This window comes from Loxodonta africana, chromosome 20, assembly GCF_030014295.1.
Source record: "Loxodonta africana isolate mLoxAfr1 chromosome 20, mLoxAfr1.hap2, whole genome shotgun sequence".
Taxonomy (NCBI): domain Eukaryota; kingdom Metazoa; phylum Chordata; class Mammalia; order Proboscidea; family Elephantidae; genus Loxodonta; species Loxodonta africana.
The window spans coordinates 77,822,315-77,847,417 of NC_087361.1; the positions used below are offsets into that span (position 1 = coordinate 77,822,315).

Below are 25,103 nucleotides of genomic sequence, written 5' to 3' on the forward strand. Positions count from 1 at the left end.
TTTCTGTAAATCTAAAACTGCTTTAAAAAACAGTGTACATTTAAAAAAGTACATTTAAGATATAAACTATCTGTAACATTGTTCAACAGCACTTGAAAGTGACAGGAAATTGGCTCTATTGCCTAAATTTTAGACTCTGAAGTTTCAAAGTAGGAAGGCGAATCTTTTTTTTTTTTACCTTTTAGGAAACTTTTCTTACCAGACAGAAAATGATGTACTGATAGGACAGGAGCATGTGGAGATGTGCCTTAGTTCAATGCACATTTTATAAGCTACATCTGCTTAGGATCTATCAGAGTTCCATTATCACATCTGACTATTTCAAGTCTTCTTGTGGTCGTTAGCTGTCCTCAAGTCACCTCCAACTCATGGTAACCCCATGCAGAATGGAACAAAATGCTGTCCTGTCCTGTGCCATCCCTGTGATCTGTTACGGACCTGACCAATGTCATCCACAGGATTTCATTGGCTGATTTTCGGAAGTTGATCGCCAAGTCTTATCTTTGTCGTCCATCTTAGTCTGGAAGCTCTGCTGAAACCTGTTCTACATCATAGCAATTCGGAGGCTTCTCCAAAATGGCAGGTATGGAATCGACTAAGCACTGTTTTTATAGGTTAAGTGTTAAGTGAAACAAACAATGGCAGATTTTTGGAAAAAGTCACAGATAGAAATCTTACTGTACTTATTTTTTTATTTTTGTTTTTATTTATATTAGGATATTGTACAATTTTCAAGGCTAGTAACAGAATCTTCTTAGTATGTGTATTTAAAGCATAACAAAATAAAAGTATTTCACAAAGAAGTCCACATTACAGTACTACTGAAATATGAGGCATAGGGTAGTTATGCATTTGTGGGTTATAAACATAATACATTCATTTTAAAGAATAAACGTTTAATGTGAATAACATTTTGGTTAAAATAAATATGGTAAATGTTAACAGCAACACCTGGCGTATATGGATACAAGAAAGGTGTTTTGTAATAGATACTAGCAGAGTGGTAAAGTATTCATGAAATGGCTGTAATAGCTTACTAAATTTACAATCATTGCACACTGTTGAGCACTTTATTTATATAGGGACACACTTCATCCACCATTCCTAAACCTCCGCACACAGAACAAAGTCATCCCACAGTTTTCTATGGGTAACTGGTACCAAAGTCAAGATAAGGTTTAGAATCAGATGTACCTTTCATTTCACTGATTGTAAAATCAATTCAAATGTCTAACTTAATTAAGACAACGTTTATTTATAAACAGAAACATAGATTATTTTATCAGTGATTAAAAAATTACAGCTTCTCATCATCTTCATAATTCTCTGAAATGATCCCACTCAAAATTAAAACTTGGTTCTTACACAGTGGTTTCTTCGGAAAAAAAATACATGAACACTTATGTTAAAAAGTCCAAAACAAAATATTCCCACATGTAGACAGTAAGGGGTTTCCTCGATCATTGAATTCTTCCCAGCTATTTCCTTCTAGCAGACAGATTCACTAAAAAGCTTAGAAGTCACTGTGAGTGGTTAAACTAATGAATTTTTGATCCATGTATTCCTAAAGACTGCAAGAAAAAGGAGAGTATCTCGTTAAACTAGAGGACACTTCATCCTAATCCAAATGAACTTGACACCAATGGTCAACAAAAACAATTCTACTCATACTTCTGGAGATAAGTATGTGGATGTTCAATGTACAGATTGTAAGTCATCAGAGTCTGGGAAAACTATGCGCTCAGCCATCAAATACAGGACCAACCGGGTTTGCCTATCCTAAGATAAAATTACCCTTCAGAAATCATCCATAACTGATTAAAGTTAGAAAAAAAAAAGATGAGTTTACACTTTTTTTGTCATTTATACATTTTTCAAGTTTACAGCTGACTTGAAGGTATTCAGATGACTGTAAGAAAAATACTTTTTTAAAAAACAAAATCAGCAGTGATCTCAGCTAAGGGTAGGCATTCTCTGAAGATGAGGTTTCCACGTTGCTGGGATAATCAATCCCAAGGTTGTACGGTGGCACGGCGTCCTTTAACGGTGGCTGCCACTCGGGCCTTTGGCTTGACGATTCTGTGAGGAACTGGTCACCACTCACATGAAGACGGTCAGGGATAGCACATCTCCACGACAGCGTTTATGAAACTCTGTCCATTTCCTTAAACTAAATAAGGCGTAACCATCTTTGTTATCTTCATGCAGAAATACAGTACTTAGTGTAACAGCTTCTCAACAGAAATGTTAATCCCATAAAAATTCTGGCTACAGCAGTGGCCAGTTTTCATTTTTTAAAACATATTCTAATATCATAACTTTGTCAAACGAATTGAAACTGTATCCACATTCACGGGTACAGCGCAGCAGACACCCTTTCTTCCTCTCTGACAAGACAAAACACACACAGACAGGGTGGCCCAAATTTTAAAAAGTTAAAAAGTCTTTTCAATTCAGGAAAAGTACTGGTATACCTAATATCTTTTAAAATGGTATTGTGTTCTCAGGAAAATCTGAAATATTAATGGGTAAAACGTACACATGATATAAATAAGAAAAGCAACTTGAAGAGTATAAAAAAAGTTCTTAAGGGAACCAATCAGAACTTCAATAAAATCTATGAATAAAAACATATGTTTACACTACAGCATACAATTATGAACTTAAATGCATTTAAATTTATAAAGAAACTCAATTATACTACTATGAGATAACTCAAAAGAATATTTTTCAAATGTACAAACAATAATAAAAACACACATGCACACAAAAAGCCTCGGGCAATGTGCAACTTTAAAAATTACAACCACAGCAGCCAAACAAATCCTTAACCACTTTTTAAATGGATTCATTTATACCATTTACTGCAAAGACAGTATCAAAGATATTAAAACAAAACAAAACAATTCTTCAGTGTCTGACTCACATTTTTGACCCCAAACCTTTTCACATTTAATGGTTGCATTTTGAATGTGTAAGCTAAAAATTTTAAATTTTAAGCTCAAATAGTTTATCTACGTGTATCTTAAGAGTTATACTTGAAAACTACAATGCTAAGAACTAAAACACATACTTCAAACGTTTAAAAATAAAATAATCACAAAAGTTCACACTTGTGTTCATCTCACATGTCCACAAATGACAGAAAAGCAAACAAATCACAGGTCAGATTCTTCTGCTCAGGTTGTGAATCCATTCGGACGCGTGCCAACCTGGACTTTCCGTCTCTGGACCAAGAGTCTGCCTGAACACAATTTGATCAGCAGAAAAGTCCAAGTAATTCTAAAAACCGTTAGCCATTAAAAACCATCACGTTTTCATTTACTCCCCTAACACGCGGTCTGATTATTCTAAGGTCATTTGGGGTTTGCAAGAAGGTGACTTACATTGGTACAAAATGAAGCTTATAAGAAAACTGGTTAAGGATTCAAAGCGCATTAGCTCTGAAATATTAATCTTAACACCCAGACAAAAATGGGGAGGTATGACTTGCACAAAAATACTTTAAATTATTTTGGTTATGTTCTTCATGATCTTCCACACGTTTAGCTGCTTGCAGTGCACGCATGCATTCTCTTGGCTATGTCGTAAACGTAGGTGATGTCTGGTCGCTTCTCGGGATCCGGGTTGATGCACATATTAACTAGCTGTCGTAGCTGCAGAGGAAGGGAAATGACATCACGGGCTTAAGAAAACCACTTCAGTTAGTTATTAAAACAAGACAAAAAAGTAAGAAGAAATTCTGAATAGCTATAGATTTACTAGGGAAGTATATTTTCTGCCTAAGTATTCAGTTGACTAGAAATACGTAAAACTGCTACAAATGATTTTACAAGTGGTTAAAACTTCCAAGAAGTATAGCCATTGGAAAGTGTTAATGTCAAGCAAAAAGTATTTATTCACTGTCAGAGGCTTTTAAAGGCTTTCAAATGGACTCCAGTATTTTTCACAGACATTCAATCAGAAGATATGAGTCACTAACGACAATGGGCTTTTAACTGTAAGGCTCCAAGTGACTGCAGATATACATACCTTTATTTGACCTAAAACTTATTACATTAGCTTTGATTGTAGGTTGAAATTTTCGTTAATTACCATATATCTAAATTTACATGGGGCAATTAGGGTAGACTGCTATCATATACACTTATCATAAACCATTTTATATATACATGAAATGTCTCATATTAGAGAAAAATACTCCTCTCTAAACTAAGAATAATAAATCACAAACTAAGCAAGTTATAAATGTTATTCTAATCCTCAGCTGTGTGAGGTAGTATTAACGTCTTCACTTTATAGACGAGAGCTATGGTTTACTTAAACCACAGGAGAAAAGCTCATTTCAGTAAATTAAGAAAATATCTATCCTATCTGGTTCTAGAACCACTGCTGAGAAGAATACGGGATTTCATTCTCAATTTCACTCTGAGTTGTTCCACCTCATTCACTGAGGACATCTAGCTGATGGTCTTCTCTCCACCTCAAGTACTGCAATCATCAATCCTGGGTCACTTCAACATCCATTTGGATGTTCCCTCCAATACCGCAAAAGAACCAAAGCTTCTTGATTGGCCTTAATCTTCACCTTCATTCCACTTTTAGACTCTGTCCCCAAAGGGCACAGTCTGTTCCTTATCATGCCCAGTGTCACGTAAGAGATGTAAGCACAGCCTCCTGTCCTTCCAGGTCCCTCACTCCTTTCCTCCAGTGTGTTTGTTCTTTGATTTGACTGAGACTATTTCCAATAACTTTCTTCACAGTCAACTGTCTCCTCTGGATTTATGTCATTCATTTCCAGCCTTGAAATCACAGGGCAACCCTGTGGCTATGACTACATATTTGCCAGCCATTAATAATTTGTCCCTTGTTTTTTTACTATAAAAAAAAAACCAAACCCAGTACCCTGAAAATGTTTTTTTCTTTGCTCTTATAACCAGGATGTTAAAGACTACTGGAGACCATGTAGTCTGGCATCACCAGATTCATGGTTACCAACTGCAGTTGGACCTTAAAAGCTGTTCTGCAAATCAAACGTTGTATCTCAGGAGCTCCATTTCCCACAACGGCTAGTTGAAACCTCCACTACTCTATGGGCACTGTCCTCCCCAACTTCCATCCATGACGTTGACCCTACTTCCTGAAGAAAAATCACGACTATTTGCCTTATGCTTCGTCAATATCCTGCCCCAACTCTTTCAAACTTACCTATATCTGAGCTTTCTCATTTTCATTCTTCTAGCATCAGAAGAATATTTTTTCTTTTTCTACTCTCAATTCTATGACTGCAATCTGAATCTTTTTACATCCAGTGTCTGGGACATTGTTGGCTCTCAATGAATGCGTAACAAGTGAATGATGCATCTGTTATTCCTTTTCTGTATTTTCAATCTCTCCCTCATTTGCTGATTCCTTCACTATAGTCTTTAAATATAGTTAAGTTTCTCCCATATTAAAAACAAACAAACCAAAAATGTATAGAACTCTTCTTAACTACTGCCTTATCTAATTTGCTTTAGAGCCAAACTGAAAAGGGCGTTATGTTTAGTAAAATAGAAGGTCAGCACAAATGAGGGAAACCCTCAATGTGACGGACGACACAACAGCCACAATAGACTCAAACATACTAATGATTATGAAGATGGCACAGCGCTGAGTAACAATTTGTTTTGTTGTACATCCAGTCTGTATGAGTCGGTGCCAACTCAACGGCAACTAACAGCAGGCAACTTTCTTGAGGATGAAAAAAGCTATACTTACTATATCTAGTTCCTCAATCTACTCACTTAAGCCCACTGCAATCAGTCTTTCATCTCCCTCCAAAGAGTACTTCACTGAAAGTACTTTGGCAAAGATCAGCAGTACATCCTACTTGCTAAATATAACCAACTCTTTTCTGTCAATTTCTTACTTGACCTTTTTGCAGTAGCTGACACTGCTGATCGACCCTTCTTGGCAGTCTCCCTCCTTGGTTTTCATGGCACTATACCCTGTTGGTTCTTCTCCAACTTTTCCTTAGTTTCCTTTTAGGTTCATCACCTTCCTCTGCCAACCCTTCAAGTGTTGGTATGCCTCAAAATTCTTTCCTTTCCTTAATTCTTTTTCTTGTCACTCTACCTTCTTATCCTAAGCAATCTCATTTACTTCCATGGGTTCAACAGCCCCACCAACATTGTGAAGAACACAAACATGTATCTTTAGTCCAGACCTCTCTGCAGGCTCCATTCACATATCTCCAACTGCCTTCTGAGGATGTCTACCCAGAAGGCCCACCAATACCTCAATTTAAACATGTTTAAAACTCATATTTTTACTATTTTTTCTCTCTAAACCAGTTCTTCCTAATCTTGGACAGCACCTCCAATTCTCAAGTCAGAAATCTGAGCTTTGTACCACATCCTTTACCACACTTCTCTCCACATGCCTGACAATCGTTGACCAAGTCCTATTGTTTCCAAACTGCTAATAAATCTTGCATTTGCTCTTGCCATACAACCTCCACTGCTACACTCTTGGAATAGGCTTCCAACTGATCACTTTGGCTCCAGTTTTCTTCCAACTTCTCTGGCACTGCCTAAGCACCAAGTTGACTACACTTCAAATTTAAGTATTTCAATGACTTTTTATTAAAGTCTAAGGCCCTTAGCATGACATCATGGGTTTCTAAATCTCTGGCTCCTGCTTACCTTTGCAGCCTCATATTTACCATGAGGCCCCAAGTCCTCCTCTCCACTCCCACCCTCCAGCAGCACCCTACACTCTAACTAAATGAAGCACTTGCAGTTCTGTGCTTACCTAGCTTTATTATACCCCCACATCTTCGTTTATGCTGCTCCTCTGTTTATAATGCCTCCTTCCATCCTTACTCTCTTGCCTGTCTAATTGTTACCTATTCTTCTCACTGCACAGCTCTTCTCCAATGCCTTTCTTGAATATCCTATTCCCACACTGAACTTATTACTTTATACTTGGCCTACTGCACTTCCTTTCATGTCTACGTTGTCCTACTGAACCGCAAGAGGTGGAGTGTGAACAATGGTGGACGATAAGTGCTCACTGGATTGCTGAGTGATTGAAAGAATGAATGTGTAACTTTGGGCTTAGGGTGAAAGGGAAGGTTTTGTGCAGGCGGCATTTGAGCTGAGTCTGAAGCACGAACAGAATTTTAATATATAAAGGGATGGAGAGTATCCCAAGCAGAGGTAACAGGATGAACAAAGGTGCTGGGCCAAAGAGAGCACGAGAAATGTGAAGGCAACAGCAAGTACGTCTGAATGATTGGGGAGCAAAGGGGTGAAATGATAAGCTGAAACCAAATAAAAGAAAGTCTTCAGGAGCTTAGAATCTCTTCAGATAGGCAGTAAGAAATCAGTATTTAAGCAGGGAGGGCAAGATCATTAGAGCTGTGCTTCAGTACATATCTTCTTGGTACAGTCTAGGATGGAGCAAAAAGAGAGCAACACCAACAGAGCATTCAAGTTCCTCTAAGACTCCAAGTGAAAAATACTGTTCCTTAGAAGTTTTCACATGGGAATCTGAAAGGGAAATGTTACCATTAACAGAAGTGGGTAACACAGATGGAGGAGTAGCCTCAAGAAAGCAAAACGGAAGCTTTCAGTTTTAAAAGTATTACATCTGAGATAACACTGAGATTTGGGTAGAAATACAAATTCCTGAACTTGGGGTTCAATTCTGGATCCACACACAGCTAAATGAATTATATATGCCAAATAATTTTTATGTTTTACTCATATTTAGATTATGAAGATAAACGACATAGCTCAAGTGAAAAGCTGTTTATCAGTACTGAACTTATACCCTGGTGGTGTAGTGGTTCAGTGCTACGGCTGCTAACCAATGGGTCGGCAGCTTAAATCCGCCAGGCGCTCCTTGGAACCTCTATGGGGCAGTTCTACTCTGTCCTATACAGTTGCTATGAGTCCCAATCGACTCAACTGCACTGGGTTTCTTTTTTTTTTTTTTTTAAAGGCTCTTTTACTCATGTGTTAATTAGTTTTGCTTAAGGGCAGGGATCATTCTGTTGTTGTTAGCTGCCATCGAGTCGGTTCCGACTCATAGTGACCCTGTGCACAACAGAATGAAACACTGCCTGGTCCTGCACCATTCTTACAATCGCTGTTATGCTTGAGCTCATTGTTGCAGCCACTGTGTCGATCCTCATCGTTGGGGGTCTTCCTCTTTTCCGCTGACCCTGTACTCTGCCAAGCATGATGTCCTTCTCCAGGGACTCATCCTTCCTGACAACATGTCCAAAGTATGTAAGACGCAGTCTCGCCATCCTTGCTTCTAAGGAGCATTCTGGTTGTACTTCTTCTAAGACAGATTTGTTCGTTCTTTTGACAGTCCATGGTATATTCAATATTCTTCACCAACACCACAATTCAAAGAAGACAACTCTACTTTGGTCTCCCTTATTCACTATCCAGCTTTCACACGCATATGATGTGACTGAAAATACCATGGCTTCGGTCAGGTGCACCTTAGTCTTCAGGGTGACATCTTTGCTCTTCAACATTTTAAAGAGGTCCTTTGCAGCAGATTTACCCGTTGCAATGCATCTTTTGATTTCTTGACTGCTGCTTCCATGGCTGTTGATTGTGGAACCAAGTAAAATGAAATCCTTGACAACTTCAATCTTTTCTCCATTTTATCATGATGTTGCCCATTGGTCCAGTTGTGAGGATTTTTGTTTTCTTTATGTTGAGGTGTAATCCATACTGAAGGCTGTGGTCTTTGATCTTCATTAGTAAGTGCTTCAAGTCCTCTTCACTTTCAGCAAGCAAGGTTGTGTCAACTGCATAACACAGGTTGTTAATGAGTCTTCCTCCAATCCTGATACCCTGTTCTTCTTCATATAGTCCAGCTTCTCGGATTATTTGCTCAGAATACAGATTAAATAGGTATGGTGAAAGAATACAACCCTGACGCACACCTTTCCTGACTTTAAACCAATCAGTATCCCCTTGTTCTGTCCGAACAACTGCCTCTTGATCTATGTAAAGGTTCCTCATAAGCACAGTTAAGTGTTCTGGAATTCCCATCCTTCACAGTGTTATCCATAGTTTGTTATGATCCACACAGTCGAATGCCTTTGCACAGTCAATAAAACACAGGTAAACATCCTTCTGGTATTCTCCGCTTTCAGCCAGGATCCATCTGACATCAGCAATGGTATCCCCGGTTCCACGTCCTCTTCTGAAACCAGCCTGAATTTCTGGCAGTTCCCTGTCGTATACTGCTGCAGCTGTTTTTGAATGATCTTCAGCAGAATTTTGCTTGAGTGTGGTACTAATGATATTGTTCTATAATTTCCACATTCAGTTGGATCACCTTTCTTGGGAATAGGCATAAATATGGATCTCTTCCAGTCAGTTGGCCAGGAAGCTCTCTTCCACATTTCTTGGCATAGACGAGTAAGCACCTCCAGCGCTGCATCTGTTTGTTGAAACATCTCAGTTGATATTCCATCAGTTCCTGGAGCCTTGTTTTCCGCCAATGCCTTCAGAGCAGCTTGGACTTCTTCCTTCAGTACCATCGGTTCCTGATCATATGCCACCTCTTGAAATGGTTGAGTATCAACTAATTCTTTTTGGTATAATGACTCTGTGTATTCCTTCCATCTTCTTTTGATGCTTCCTGCGTCGTTTAATATTTTCCCCATGGAATCCTTCACTACTGCAACTCGAGACTTGAATTTTTTCGTCAGTTCTCTCAGCTTGAGAAACACCGAGTATGTTCTTCCCTTTCGGTTTTCCATCTCCAGCTCTTTGCACATGTCAGTATAATACTTTACTTTGTCTTCTCAAGAGGCCCTTTGAAATCTTCTGTTCAGTTCTTCTACTTCATCAATTCTTCCTTTTGCTTTAGCTGCTCAATGCTCAAGAGCAAGTTTCAGAGTCTCCTCTGACATCCATCTTGGTCTTTTCTTTCTTTCCTGTCTTTTCAGTGACCTCTTGCTTTCTTCATGGATGATGTCCTTCATGTCATTCTACAACTCCTCTGGTCTTCGGTCACTAGTGCTCATTGTGTCAAATCTATTCTTCAGATGGTCTCTAAATTCAGGTGGGATATACTCAAGGTCATATTTTGGCTCTTGTGGACTTGCTCTGATTTTCTTCAGTTTTAGCTTGAACTTGCATATGAGCAATGATGGTCTGTTCCACAGTTGGCCCCTGGCCTTGTTCTGACTGATGATATTGAGCTTTTCCATCGTCTCTTTCCACAGATGTAGTCAATTTGATTTCTGTGTGTTCCATCTGGTGAGGTCCATGTGTATAGTCGCCGTTTATGTTGGAGAAAGAAGGTATTTGCAATGAGGAAGTCATTGGGCTTGCAAAATTCTATTATTCGATCTCCGGCATTGTTTCTATCACCAAGGCCATATTTTCCAACTATTGATCCTTCTTCTTTGTTTCCAACTTTCCCATTCCAATCGCCAGTAATTATCAATGCATCTTGATTGCATATTTAATCAATTTCAGACTGCAGCAGCTGATAAAAATCTTCTATTTCTTCATCTTTGGCCCTAGTGGTTGGTGTATAAATTTGAATAATAGTTGTATTAACTGGTCTTCCTTCTAGGTGTATGGATATTATCCTGTCACTGACAGCGTTGTACTTCAGGATAGATCTCGAAATGTTCTTTTTGACGATGAATGCAACACCATTCCTCTTCGAGTTGTCATTCCCAGCATAGTAGACTATGATTGTCCGATTCAAAATGGCCAATACCAGTCCATTTCAGCTCACTAATGCCTAGGATATTGATGTTTATGCATTCCATTTCATTGTTGATGATTTCCAATTTTCCTAGATTCATACTCTGTACATTCCAGGTTCCGGTTATTAATGGATGTTTGCAGGTGTTTCTTCTCATTTTGAGTCATGCCACATCAGCAAATGAAGGTCCCAAACACTTTACACCATCCTTGTCGCTAAGGTCAACTCTACTTTGAGGATGCAGCTCTTCCCCAGTCATCTTTTGAGTGCCTTCCAACCTGGGGTCTCATCTTCCAGCACTATATCAGACAATGTTCCGCTGCTATTCATAAGGTTTTCACTGGCTAATGCTTTTCAGAAGTAGACTGCCGGGTCCTTTTTCCTAGTCTGTCTTAGTCTGCAAGCTCAGCTGAAAGCTGTCTTCCATGGGTGACCCTGCTGGTATCTGAATACCAGTGGCATAGCTTCCAGCATCACAGCAACACACAAGCCCCCACAGTACGACAAACTGACAGACACGTGGGGGAGGGATCATTCTAGATTATAAAAATATTCCATGCTTAAGTATCAGTTAATAAAATCTTCCATATCCTTTTATTTTTTGTATTTATGTTTAAAGCATTATGATCTTCCATAACAATCTCATTTTACAGATGAAGAAACTAATAACCATTTTTAAAAAATGATGGTGGAGCCTAAATTGGAACACAGGTCATCTGATTTCCACTGTGCCATTTTTGAGGGCTCGCTAACTTTTACCTACTTGGCCTTCTGGTTTGAATTCCTCATGATGCCTAATACAGCTGTGCATGCATGATAATTATTCAGTAACACTTACTAAATGGTTGAATTTCAAATCATTACCACTGTAACAGGATGTTACTTGGTTTAAGGTATTATTTGAATTCCAATCAGGAGATATAAGTTACTAGGTATTAACAGGAATTACCAGTTATAAGGTGGTTATAAGACATGTAGAGAGTAACATTTCTGGGTACTTTATTCCACTCAGGCGTTGGTCTATCTGGTAAAAACAGTGGTGAGATGCCTCAACTTTTATTGACAGTTTCAATCTGACCTGCTGTTATCTCTTTTTAGGCAAACCAGCACAACAGAATTCAATCATTTCAGGTCTTTGTCAAAGAGTATATGACCTTGAACTGTTTGCCACGTGGCTCCTTTCAAACTCTTACTAAGAGAAGCAAAATTTAGGGAACACCCTGTGAGGGACAGAAATTCATCTTTACTTCTTGTGGATAATTTAAATTCTACCCTTTAATCAAGTTAGATCAACAGAAGGCAGCATCCTTGAAGCACATTAGTTTATCCCACTCCTAAATCGCCTTTCCAAAAGGTGTCTTAATGTTTGCTTTTGGCTTTTATCCAACAACATTTAGATATTTGCTATAAAATTGCTGTTGAAGATACTGCCTGGTACCTTACTCACAGATTCTCATGTGAGATATTTCTTTCTGAATTTAGTGGGTGGGGGACCGTTTATTCCCTGAAGAACAGGTATGTTTCCTCCTTAAAGACAGGAAGCATTTGCTTACTACGTTTCCCTTTGTTCCCTTTGTGCTAAAACAGAAAGGAAGCAAGAACCAAATGAGAAGTTCAACCACAGCGACTCCGTTGGCCGTTAGGGTAGATATGTTTACATGCACCCCCTTGTATCTTTGGTTTTAAATATGCACTTCTATTTTAATAACCTGTACGTTATGCCTTTGGTGTAAATCATCTCAGATGCTTTTTAAAAAGGGCTGGATTGAAAATTACACGAAAGGAATTTATACAGGCCTGAATTCTTTAGTGTATTTTTCCTTTATATATATATATATATATATATATATATATATATATATATATATATATATATATATATATTAGTTGTTCTAAAAATACATCTAAATAGACCTATCAGTGGGAGAAAAAAAAAAATCATAATAAATAGCTGACTTTTATGTTAGGAACAGCCGAGGTTTAAGTTTTATACCTTTAACTTTAATAATTTGGTTGGAAAAATGTAAATTCATAGGGATCCTTACAGAATAGAAAGAAATAGTGGCCTATCAGACTAGGTAATAATTTATTTCAACAAGGTCACATTTCATCCTTTCTTTTCTGTATAAGACAGTACAGTATCACTTTTAGATGACAGTATCATGTTTTAGGGTGATTATTTGCACCTCTGTCGTAACAAGATGATAATCACCTACATATTATAAACCAGGAATAGCATTTAGAGATAGTAGAAAGGATTTTTAATTCATTAATTAGAGGAAGAGAAAAATGCTTGCTTTTTTCCCAATATTCTCCAACTGTTATGGTGTTAAGTAAGTACATATTCAAGGTAAGTACTTATTGGTTACCCTGGCGTGCATATTTTGCAGTTGGTGGACACACTTGGAGGCCATGTTACTTAGATGCTCCATAGAAGCATTAGTTAGTTCTTCTAAGACTCTGTGGACAAATGGAAGTAAGTCTTCTGAACATTTTCAGGCAACTCTGGGGCTTCAAGTAAAGGCTATTTCCAGTGCCAGAACAGACAGAAAACTCTTTTCTAAAAGGTAGTATTTCCTGAGTCCTTACTATGAATCGGAAACCCTGGTGGCACAGTGGTTAAGTACTACAGCTGCTAACCAAAAGGTTGGCAGTTCAAATCCACCAGGCGCTCCTTGGAAACTCTATGGGGCAGTCCCTGACCTGTAGGGTCGCCATGAGTTGGAACTGACTAGACGACAATGGGTTTTACTATGAATCAGGCACCATTCCATGCATTTTTACATGATTTAATTTATTCATTCTTCTTAACAACTCCATGGGGCAGGCACTCTTATCACATACATTTTACAGACAAGTGACTTTCCCAAGGTCATAAGGCAGTAAGGGTAGAGCCCGGATGTGAACCGAAGCAGAGTAGCTGCAGAGCCCAGGCTTCTTTCTGACTGCTGTGTTACACTGTCCAAGGAAAATTTTAACTTTCTCTGCTGATTCTCTCATAGCCACCTCTGCACAAAAGTAGGGTGACCATCCAGATAGACAAGGAGAGTTGTTAGGCTGTTTGATTTTTAAAAGAATGTTAGTTCTAACAACCAGTTCTTCTGGTTTCTAAAAATTAATGCATTTCATGGGCCCACACTGATCAAATAACAACCTAAAACATGTTCTCTAGGGCTCTGCAAAACTCAAGATGAGATACAGGCCTACTTTCTCCACAGGAGATTTTGCTGTTGTTATGTGCCATCGTGTTGGTTCCATGAGAGACACACTGAAGTAATGACAAAAATTTTAAAATTACTGACTACAGTAACAATTTAATGCTATTTCTATCAGACTCATTCATTAAAGTAACAGTAGCTCCCTCCAAACAAATAAGATACACTTGAGTCTTAACATGAGACAATTTCTTTAATAACAGATTACAAAATTATGTAATGACTCGATGAATCAAAAGGAAAAAAAAAAAAAAAAAGCCTCCAAGGTTTTTAACCAGCCAGATACTAAATAATCAAAATGAAATAATTATCTTTGAAATCTTCCTCAGTGGTAGTCCTGTGTTTTTCAAAAAGTTCCTGTAGACCTCTGGAAAAAGGAAATTTCTTTAAAACTCTTCAGTATTCATCTAAGACTTTGTGATGCTTCTAAGTACCAGGTTATTAACCATGCTCAATGAAAAAATATGTTCCTATTTATAATAACATTAAGAATATTATATATGTATATTCCTGTAGGTCAGACCTCAATTTCTAGTAATATCATTAGGCACTCATTTAAAAAAAATTTATATTCAAATTAAGGTAATTAGCTTTCCCTTTTTTTTATTTAAATTACAGAGCCAATTCTATACAAAATCAATGGACATTGTATTAAAAAAAATAAAAATATAAAAGCATTTCATGGTTTACATCATCTCAAAAAAATACTCAATTTGCATTACTTCATACATTTGTAAAAAATGTGCACTTTATTGCTTTTAAGGGGCCCAACTAGCACTGTAGGAAACCCTGGTGGCGTAGTGGTTAAGTGCGACAGCTAACAAAGAGGTCGACAGTGCAAACCCACCAGGCGCTCCCTGGAAACTCTATGGAGCAGCTCTACTCTGCCCCGTGGGGTCTCTATGAGTCGGAATCAACTCGATGGCAGTGGGTTGGGTTTCGGTTTGGTTAGCAGCACAGTGGTTACAGCAATCGACTGCTAACCAAAAGGTCAGTGGTTCAAAACCACAGTGGCTCTGCAGGAGAAAATGTCACAGTCTGCTTCTGTAGAGATTTACAGGCTTGGAAACCCCATGGGGTCTCTGTAAGTCGGAATTGACTCGATGGCAGTCAGTTACTGCTTTTAGCAAATAGTTTTATACAACATGGTAAAAAAAAAAGAAGGTAAAAATAAAGGTCTCAATATGTAAAAACCTTTCCACAAATCAAAGAAAAAAAAAAACCTTAATTTAGACATTTAAGAGAAATTTAGAAAGCAACACAGAAACACTTAAATGGGAAAAAGCATATAGAGTAAAAATGAAATGGATTCTCTATAACATATTTCTAAAGGATTATGGAATCCTAAAATCATACAGAAATTAATGAATGTTTGTTTTCAATACCATGGAGAAAATACTAACATATTTTGATCTATATATTTAGAAAAAGATACCACAGCAAGTAGGTTGATACCAGAAATATTAAAAGGGAGTATTAACAGTCATTGTTGTCAGGGCGATAACCCAATTACGTATCAAGTTCAGTCACGTACAGGTAATAACGATAGAGCTCTTTGTGCATTTATAGCTTTAGGTCACTAACACAATTCTCCACAGAATAATAAAGACTGGTGCTATTGGTACTGTTTCTTTTTCGCCTCCATCTTAATCCCTCTGAGACCAATTATGTTACATCAGCCTCCCAGATATACCCAATTTCCATCTACCCAAGGACACATTTTAGTACCCCAAAGTGGGTCTAATACATTAAACTACACTATATTTCGGAGCTTTAGATATTTATACAAAATGATTAGGCGTATCCAACTTGTACACCAAAGTGTCACTAGTGACTGACTTGGGGACAGAGAAGAAGGGGAAAAAAAGTAATCTTACACATGTACCATCTATATTTCACAACTGAAGACCATTCAGTGTCTTTTGAAAGCTACGGAAGACTTACAAAAAAGTTAATATGGTTTTACAGGTTCCCACAGGCTATCTGAAATACAGGGCACTGTTTCGGATTCATGTCTTCTAGGAACAAGTCCTCAATGCCACTTCAGAAGCGCAGGTGAACAAAGGGCTGCTTAAATATATTTTTAAAACAAAAACAGAAAGTTCAAAACTTAGAGATATAATCTCATAAGGCAACATTTAGTAAAGTGGTCAATAGATGCTATAAATGGTGAGGATATCACCCTTCCTAAAACCACTTTGAAGAAGGAACACCATATGTTATTAACAGTCTGTAATTATACATGATGCAAAGTTGATATGAATAATGGTATACTTACATATTATATTTAATAGTATTACACATATCTTTCTATATTTTACATTAAAATGTTCTTTCTCAGCATTTGACTACATAGTTATAGTGACTGAAGAAATATGTATACAAATAGATTTATCTCCAATCATTATTTATATCATATGATGTAGTGCCTCTCACTTAAATATTCTTGGGACAATGTATTAGCAAGACTCTTCCAGCACCAATTTTAATAATATTGGTTAATTTCCAGTTACAACTTCACAGAATTTATATACTTTGATTAAATTTGCTAATCTAGCTATAAAATAGACACTGTTCGAACAAATAAAAAAGTTGTTTAAACTTCAAAAACATGCAAAAAAAACCTCCACCTGGCACTTTCATCTTGTTTTTCTCTTGTTTAGATAAAAAAAGCCTTTTTATGATCCCAAAATGAAGGTCATGTTTTTTGTTACGGCGTCAACTTTCTTAAAAATCTTCTTTCCACATATTCTGAATTTAAAAATAAGCAAAAATTATTAACAAGTGTTCGGTTAAAAAAATCAGCTGTATTTTTTAAGTTTTCATTTAGTATTTCCCTTTCCTTAATGGTGACCCTTTGGAAAATAAAGTACTAACGAAATTATGATAAACTATAACATTTCTTGTTTAGTATATTTTAAGTCAGCGTATCTGGTATCTTCTCTGAAACATGTGTAGTAGTTTTTACAGACTCTATATGTAAAAGTAATTTCTACCCTTTAGCAAACTGTTTCCTCATTCTTTCCTTTCAATGTCACATGGCCCCTGAGTTATCACAAGCCAGCAGAGTGCTCTGAGCAATTGCCTGATCTTGCCTCTGCCCTTTGGGGAAAGAGATTTCAGAAAAACATGGTGGGCTAAGGGTAAGAAGAGGCAAGAAAAAATGATGAATTGATAAGTCTAAGGATAGAAATCATGAAATGCTCACTCAAAAGACACCTAAGCGTTGACTACAGGTTGTATCATGCTGCAGCTGTGATGTAGGATGCTGGTGAGCCAGAGGCACCCTGCAGTCTTATATTTGCTTAACACTATCTGGTCTTTATTTGCTCAAATGTAAGAGGGGAAATAATGCATGGTTCTTCTTCCTTTAATAGGAAAGCTGTTATATGGATTAAAGAAAATGGTGATTCTAAAAAGTTGAAAAAAATGCATTATCCCAATTTTATTCAAAGCCATGCAGATATATTATACACTATAAAAACCAAACCCGCTGCCGTCAAGTCAATTCTGACTCATAGTGACCCTATAGGACAGAGTAGAACTGCCCCATACGGTTTCCAAGGAGCACCTGGTAGATTCAAACTGCCGACTTCTTGGTTAGCAGCTATGCTACCAGGGTTTCCATTTATACTCTATAATAGCCTATAAATATGTGAAATCAGTTCAGTTCAATTAAAAATGTATTATTTTGCTATTCATATACAATTAAACACTGAAAATGTACTGTTCTTTTTAACCTTTATGTTAGATTTTAAGTATTCTAGAAAATTCAAGACTTTTCTTGTCTCAAGAACAATGAAAATGATGCTGGAAGTATGCACGCATTTGGATGAAGCTCCCGGGAAGACTTTGTCGGGCTGCACCCCTGAATAATTCTTGGAAAAGCCAGAAGGAAGGAAAAAATTCTCCTTCCCTGCCTTCCATTTCTCTAACTTAAACAACAACAACAAAGTGGGGGCATTATACAACTAAGAAAGGAAGACAAAAATAATGGAAGGAAGGTTAATGGAAAAAAGGGTTATTACCATTTATGAAGAGCTTTGGTGGCACAGTGGTTAAGAGCTTGGCTGCTAAACAAGGCGTCGGGGGTTCAAATCCACTAGCTGCTCCTTGGAAACCCTATGGAGCAGTTCTACTCTGTCCTACAGGATCACGTGAGGTGAAAGTTTATGAGATTTCATTCATTTTCCTTTATGTCTTTGACTGGATGTGACTGTGTTGATATTTTAAAGGATGATTTTATACTTGATAAGTTATCTCATTAATTGATTTCTAATAAAAATAAATACTTTTTGATAGGTGAGCTGAAGATATAAAGCCACAAAATAGACATATTTAATGTAGAGCAGAAGACATTAAATAATGTGAAAAAAGATCACTGGGTTAACAATTCTAACTCCAAAATTATATTTTGGTTTCTTCATATATAAAAAGGACTAATGACTTATTAAACTAGTAAATTTTCAAAAATGTAATTAGAAGATAATTACAAATACTGTGTCCTACAAAAATCTTTCCTATTTACAATAAATTTAAACTACTACTAAACATGTGCCATAGCAATCAGTTCAGATCAACAAACACTGCTACACTAATACAGCCTACTTCATCAAAAAGGTTTGAAACACCCCTTAATGTTTTTAAATGCTTACGTTTCTTTTTTCACTCATTGTTTTGTTTTGTTTTTTAACACTTTATTGTGTTTTAGGTTAAAGTTTACACAGCAAATTAGATTCCTATTCAACAATTCATACACAAATTGTTGGGAGACACTGGTTACAATTCCTGTAATGTGTTAGTACTTTCATCATTCCCACCTTGCCTACCCTGTTTCCATTCATCCAGTTTCCCCACCCTTCCCTACTTTCTCATCTTTGCTTTTGTGTAAATATTGACCACCTGGTCTCATACAGTTGATTGTTTAAAGGAGCACATTCCTCATGGGTGTCACTGTTTATTTTTTAGGCCAATCTACTCTTTGGCTGAAAGGTGTTCTCTGGAGTGGCTTCAGTTCCAGCTTAAAAGGGTATTTTAGGGCAATAGCCTTGTGGCTCCTCTAGTCTTTATCAGTCCAGTAAGTCTGGTCTTTTTTATGAATTTTGAGTTCTGTTCTACATTTCTTTCCCACTCTAACCAGGACCTTGTATTGTGTTCCAGGTTATAATAGTCAGTGGTGTTAGATGGGCACCATCTAGTTCTTCTGATCTCAGGCTACAAGAGGCCGTGGTTCCCTTGGGCCATTAGTACTATGGAATAATTTCTTCCTGAGTTTTCGGTTTCCTTCATTCTCCTTTGCTCCAGACCGGAAAAGACCAATAGTTGGTTGTATCTTAGATGGCCACTTGCAAGCTCTTAAGACCCCAGATGCTACTCACCAAATAGGATGTAGAACATTATCTTTATGACTGAAGTTATGTCAATTGACCTAGTTGTCCCACGAGACTATGGCCCTGAGCCTTAAAATCCAGTAAATCAATCCCATGAGGTGTTTGGGTATGCCTATGTCCTCTATGTGCTTTATTGTATATATGAATATATATATATATAGGATGTACAAACATATATACACATATGCCCACAAATACACCTATATATGCACGTGCATGTACTCTTACATGCCTTCCCACACCCTTATAGGCATACATATCTACCTATGTAACCACTCGCATATTTTTTGCTTGTTATTACTGTTGTTGCAGCGTTGTATACGTTACAGCATTTACCGTAATTGTCCTTGTGTACCGCTTACTGTCTTCATTTACCCTGGTTAGGTTGTGCTGACTTCTTCCATATTGTGTATTACCTTTCCCATCACCAGAATTAACGTGTGTCTACAATCTAGTAAGTGATTCTCCCTCCTATTCCTTGTAATCATCAAAGATCACTGCTTTCTGTGTGTATACCTGTCCTTGACTTTTTATAATAGTGGTATCATGCAATATTTTCCTTTTCTGTTTGACTTATCTCACTCAGCAAAATGTCCCCCAGATTCATCCATGTTTAAGGCTCATAGTTATTCTTTATTGTTGCGTAGCATTCCATTTAGTATTTATGTACCACAATTTGTTTATCCATTCATCCGTCAATGGACACTTAGATTGTTTCCATCTGTCTGCTATTGTGTCAAAGTGTTGTTTTTAAGTCTTCAATTTAATTTCTCCTTACTTTATCTTCTGAAATCAAGATCATCTTTATTCTCCATTCTTACTTCCATTTCCTTCACTTTTATCTGTAAACCCTGAACTCAACTTTTCAGAACTTTCTCCCAAACCTATTTGCTCAAACCTAAAAGAAATTTGTTAAAAGCAACCACTGAGGCACAATTCTATTCAACTTTTCGTGCATCTTCTCTATTTAAACCAGTAATTTTTAAGAATAAAAAATATCTAAAGAGATAAAGTCTATATTCTGGATTATGTTAATGCTCAGGTTTTAATAAAATATATTCGTTTAAAAGAACTAACTCAGTAGAGTCACATTTTATAATTTTCTAGAGAATTATTGATATAACTAGTCACCTTTTTTTTTTAACTTAGAGTCTCATGAGATAATTTAGTGAAAATGTATAATTGTGATGATCAGTACCTCTAAAGAAAGTAAATACTGAAACCAAGAGGGGAAAAATCTACTTCAGACATTTCAGAAATGAAGTTGCTTGCTTATAAAGAAGGACAAAAAATCATATAGGAGGTAATATCAATAAAAGAAAGCCATCACATCTTCTGTCCTGCCTTTTGAGTAATTTTCTGCCTTTTGAGTTCTTTGGAAGAGTTTCTCTTATGCATTCAATTGTCACTTATCAGCTCTCCCGTTCTTTATTTCATTTATTCCTTTAATCTCATTCTTCACTCCCTCACTCTCCTCAGTTAATCAATCACCCATCAATCAAACAACTACCAAACGCTTTTTAATGTGCCAGGCCCTGAAGACACACAGGTAAAAAGCAGAGTTACTGATCTTTAGGAGTAGAAGCTTGACAGTCTGGAGAGGGAGCCATAGGAGTAAAGAAGTAATTACAACACAATGAGACTGCCAAGGGAGAGGCATCTGGAAAGAAGAAAGGGGATTCAGAGAAAACTTTAAGCAGGAGATGATGTCCAAGCTGTTTTAAAGGAAGAGAATGAGGAGGAAATGGAATCTACAAAGACATGAAAGTTGTGGAAACTTCTAGTAGAACACGCATTGGTGGAGACAGGGAAAGAAGAGAGTGGAATGTGATCGGTTAGTCTTGGGAGATAAACCAGGGCCAGAGTACCAGGTACCTTTTGAAACATAATTCCTTTATATAGTAAATGTTCAATAATGTTTGCTTCACTGTTGTTAAATTTCACAATCACGAACAATATCAAACACAGTTTAAGAGATATCTAAGGGAAAATACCTCTTTTTGATCCAAATTTTAAGTACAGTAATTAAACTATGCTTAAAAATAAAAAATTTTTATTATTTTTTTTTAAAGCATAGTAATTCTCCACTGATCCATGGAGGAGATCAATATTAAAAGCCAAAACCAAACCCATTGCCGTCGAGTCAATTCCGACTCATAGCAACCCTATAGGACAGAGTAGAACTGCCCCATAGAGTTTCCAAGGAGCGCCTGGTGGATTCAAACTACTAACCTTTTGGTTAGCAGACATAGCTCTTAACCACTACACCACCAGGTTTTCCGAGATCATTATTAGAAAAGGAAAAATACTGAATACCCCCCATTACTGTCACAAACAAAAATATTTTAGTAGGTCACAAAATATACATTTCCTAATATCATCTGTGGAGCCCTGGTGGCGCAGTGGTTAAGAGTTTGGCTGATAACCAACGACAGATCAGCAGTTCAAATCCACCAGCCATTCCTTGGAAACTCCATGAGGCAGTTCTACCCTGTCCTATAGGCTTGCTATGAACTGGAATTGACTTGATGGCAACGGGTTTGGTTTTTGCCTTTTTTTTTTAAATGTCATCCGTGTGTGCAACGGTATTTCAATCTAGAACCATAATCACTTATCTAGAAACCTAATCACCTGCACACAATAATAATAGCACAACTCAAAAAGAAAAATGTGACAGACAGGCTTATTTTCTCAAAGAATACTATTTTTCATTTTTAGTTCTTAATGCTTAACTGTATCTATATTTAAGAACACAAGAAACATCCTAAATCCTAAACTGAGTTTTTCTTGATGAAATAACTATGTCTACTTAGAAATCTTGTAGGGTTTGTTAGGATTCCTATCAACTGAGGCTGGTTGGCAGGCATTGGCTATTATTCTCATGAAATGTTCCCTTCAAAACCTCTTTGACCAGTAGCCCTAAAGACTTAGCAGTAGCTAAGTCAGCTTGGTAAGCTTCCAAATACATTTTTGGTAGGAAATTAATTTGTTTAAAATTTTTATTCATCAACAGCTACAGCATTTGTTAAAGTTTTAGCTATAAAATCAGCACCTGGACTGGTCTCTTACTTAAAAGTTCGCTATTTAAAAACTTTATCTGTACTTCACTTTTTATTGATTCTGATCACTTGCCATGCTAATAAATTAAATGACAGTTTGGATTTTTAAACGATCTAAAGAAATATTTAAATATATATTTAAAGTATATAAAGGAACATTGAAGATGTAAAGTATGGCAGTACTAAATCTTTTTTTTTTTTTTTTGCTACCATAAATTCTGCATACTAATTTTACAAACAAATTGAGTCCCCAGTTAAGGAAAGAAAATATTTATTAGCACATCTGCATTTCAAAGCTCTTGTTCTGAGAACTATTCTACATAACTGAACAGATGAAAGTAACATTATTGTAGAGTCAGCATATTTTTTATATTTCATTTTTTTAGTAAGAATTATTTTCCATGTTTACCTAGATATTATAGCCTCCTGTTATATTAGGGCACAACGACAGAGTTCTACCATATGCGGAATCGTACTGTCTTCTTTGGAAAGTACAAAATATAACATGTTTTGCTTTATATCTCTTTTCGAAATTGGGAACTGTATACAGTGAAGTAAAAAGTGGAATCTATTTTCCTTTTCCAGCTCTAAGACCTTCTATCTGGGCCAGACTTTGATATTTGCCCCTTGGCTGCAAATCCACATATCCAACTTCACACTTAGCTGCAGCGAAGTAGCCCTGCAGGCAGGCCGACTTCAACGAACCACTAGTGGTATCATCATTAAAATCCTGCTGAAGGTCACCATGGTAACCGCCTGCTGAGGCTTCACTGCTGCACTCGGCATCTCCTAATCAGCTACCATGTGAAATGCAAATTCAGACAGTCTGAAAATTAGTCAAGAAGAATAGGGGATGAGGATGCAGATATGTGAAATATTCATGTGTTTCATGGAAAAAAGAAGACAGCATGAATGACACAACAAAGAACGGCCCCTGACATTCTTGCTATCATTCTGCATTATTGTTCACACCCTACTGTATTTCCAGGCCTACGGTTCTGAAGTTGGTTTTGTGAAATGCCATATTTATATTCCAGACCCAAAATAGTAATTAAAAATGGCTAACATAACAGCATTAACATCAAATACAGATAATGCTTCTAAATTATCATCACTGCCTTGTAAGAGTTTATTCTAATTACCTGAATACAAATGCTATTTAAAAAAAAAAAAAAAAACCTGGCGTCGTTGGTTATCATTATAAAAACTACCTAGAAGAAAAGGTACATACCGCATTCTGGGACCACAAATCCTTTCACATATGGTAAAAAATCTTTAGAGGTATTTATAATTCAAGTTACACTGACTAAATTTTCCTTACAGAAATTTGATTGCTATTCATGTCACACAGGAAGACTGACAAGAATACCTAACAAATGAACATTTTAATTGTTTTACACTTTTCACTTGCTTCTTGCCATTCTCCTTGGGCAAAAAAAAAGCTGTTGCTCACAGAAAGGTGAGATGTCCTAACTCAAGACGGTGTTTGCTCTGGGTCGATCCCTAGTGAGCTTTCCAAAAAGAGCTATGTGAACACATTTTCGTTGACCTGAGAGACATTGCTATTCTGCATATCTCCTCCTTAAATATTGGTAAAATCATGATGCATTTTAAGCTGAAACTGGGAGATGTTTTATTCAATGAAAAGCTAGATGTTCAGCAGAGCCAAGACAACTCATTTCGATGGGTTACCAAAGCAAGCAGGGATTCAGACTCAGATCTTAATACGGTAAAGTCTAAAATTTTCAATCCTCTCCAATACACTTTTTAGCACGTCTGCAATGATAACCTCAAAACGCTTCTCTAAAGGAATCTGACTGTAGCGGTGAGGTGGTGACAGGACAGGTATTATCAAAGGAGGTAGGGTAAAGCTAATATATAAAAAGGTATTAAAAAAACTTACCTAAGAGATGCATGTTTCGATTTTTGGAAAACATGGACCAGAGGGAAGTTCTGTCAAAAAAATTAGGGCACTAAAATTGTTTCTTGGTCTGAGGCCATGAGAATGAGGAGCATACCCTAATAGGAGGGGCCAAGAGGGGCCACCAGACATGTTGATTAACTAACCAGACCCTGAGTATGAGCAATAATTCTGCCCTTCGCTGTGTTCATGTGCTGTAAAGTCAGTCACTATTCTCACACCCAGGAAGTGGCCAATTTCACACCACATGCTGTGTTATGTTCCACTCCACGTCGAGTGCTGCAGAGTCAACTCTTTCAACAGCCAGTCTCCGAGAGCATGAAAACAATGAAAAGTGCTATTTCCGCCACCTATACTACCCGTCTGTATTTTGAGATAAAGTAAAATTTCTTCATAAAATGAAAATATCACAAAGTGAACAACAGATGAACATGTGAACTGAAAAATGACTTACTTCCTCTGAATAGTGATCTGAAGGAAGAGGTGGGTAGTCACACTGTTCTATCTTCTTACACAGTGAGTATAAATTCATTTTGTCACCGTAGAAAGGACTCTGTAGGGCAGCCATCTGTAAAATGCTCCCAATGAAACTGATATAGTTACACGGTAACTTTAAAGGTGATTTCATCAAGAATATTACACTGGGGTAGAAAATAATTACAAATACTTTAAATAAAGTTATCTAGGCTATTTTACAAATATCCCTGAGAATTATTTAGAAAGTCCTAAAACCTTATTTCAATTTTTGGCTACTTTTTTTCAACATTTAAATTTTCCT

At 36.9% G+C, this 25,103-nt stretch overlaps 1 protein-coding gene across 13 annotated transcripts in view; it reads right to left on the bottom strand.

Moving 5' to 3' along the window:
* Positions 1 to 1,149: 1,149 nt before the first annotated feature.
* NEK7 (NIMA related kinase 7) overlaps positions 1,150 to 25,103 on the bottom strand; it is a 98,802-nt gene continuing 74,848 nt past the window's right edge. For 2 of the 13 annotated variants that reach the window (XM_064273437.1, XM_023548236.2), the window contains 3 exons: positions 24,780 to 24,893; positions 24,308 to 24,357; positions 16,032 to 16,706 (listed from right to left, as the gene is read on the bottom strand). In XM_064273437.1, coding sequence (XP_064129507.1) covers positions 16,634 to 16,706; positions 24,308 to 24,357; positions 24,780 to 24,893 — 237 coding nt within the window. In that variant the 3' untranslated portion in view covers positions 16,032 to 16,633. The other 11 variants (XR_010318775.1, XR_010318774.1, XM_023548235.2 and 8 more) reach the window with 11 other exon arrangements.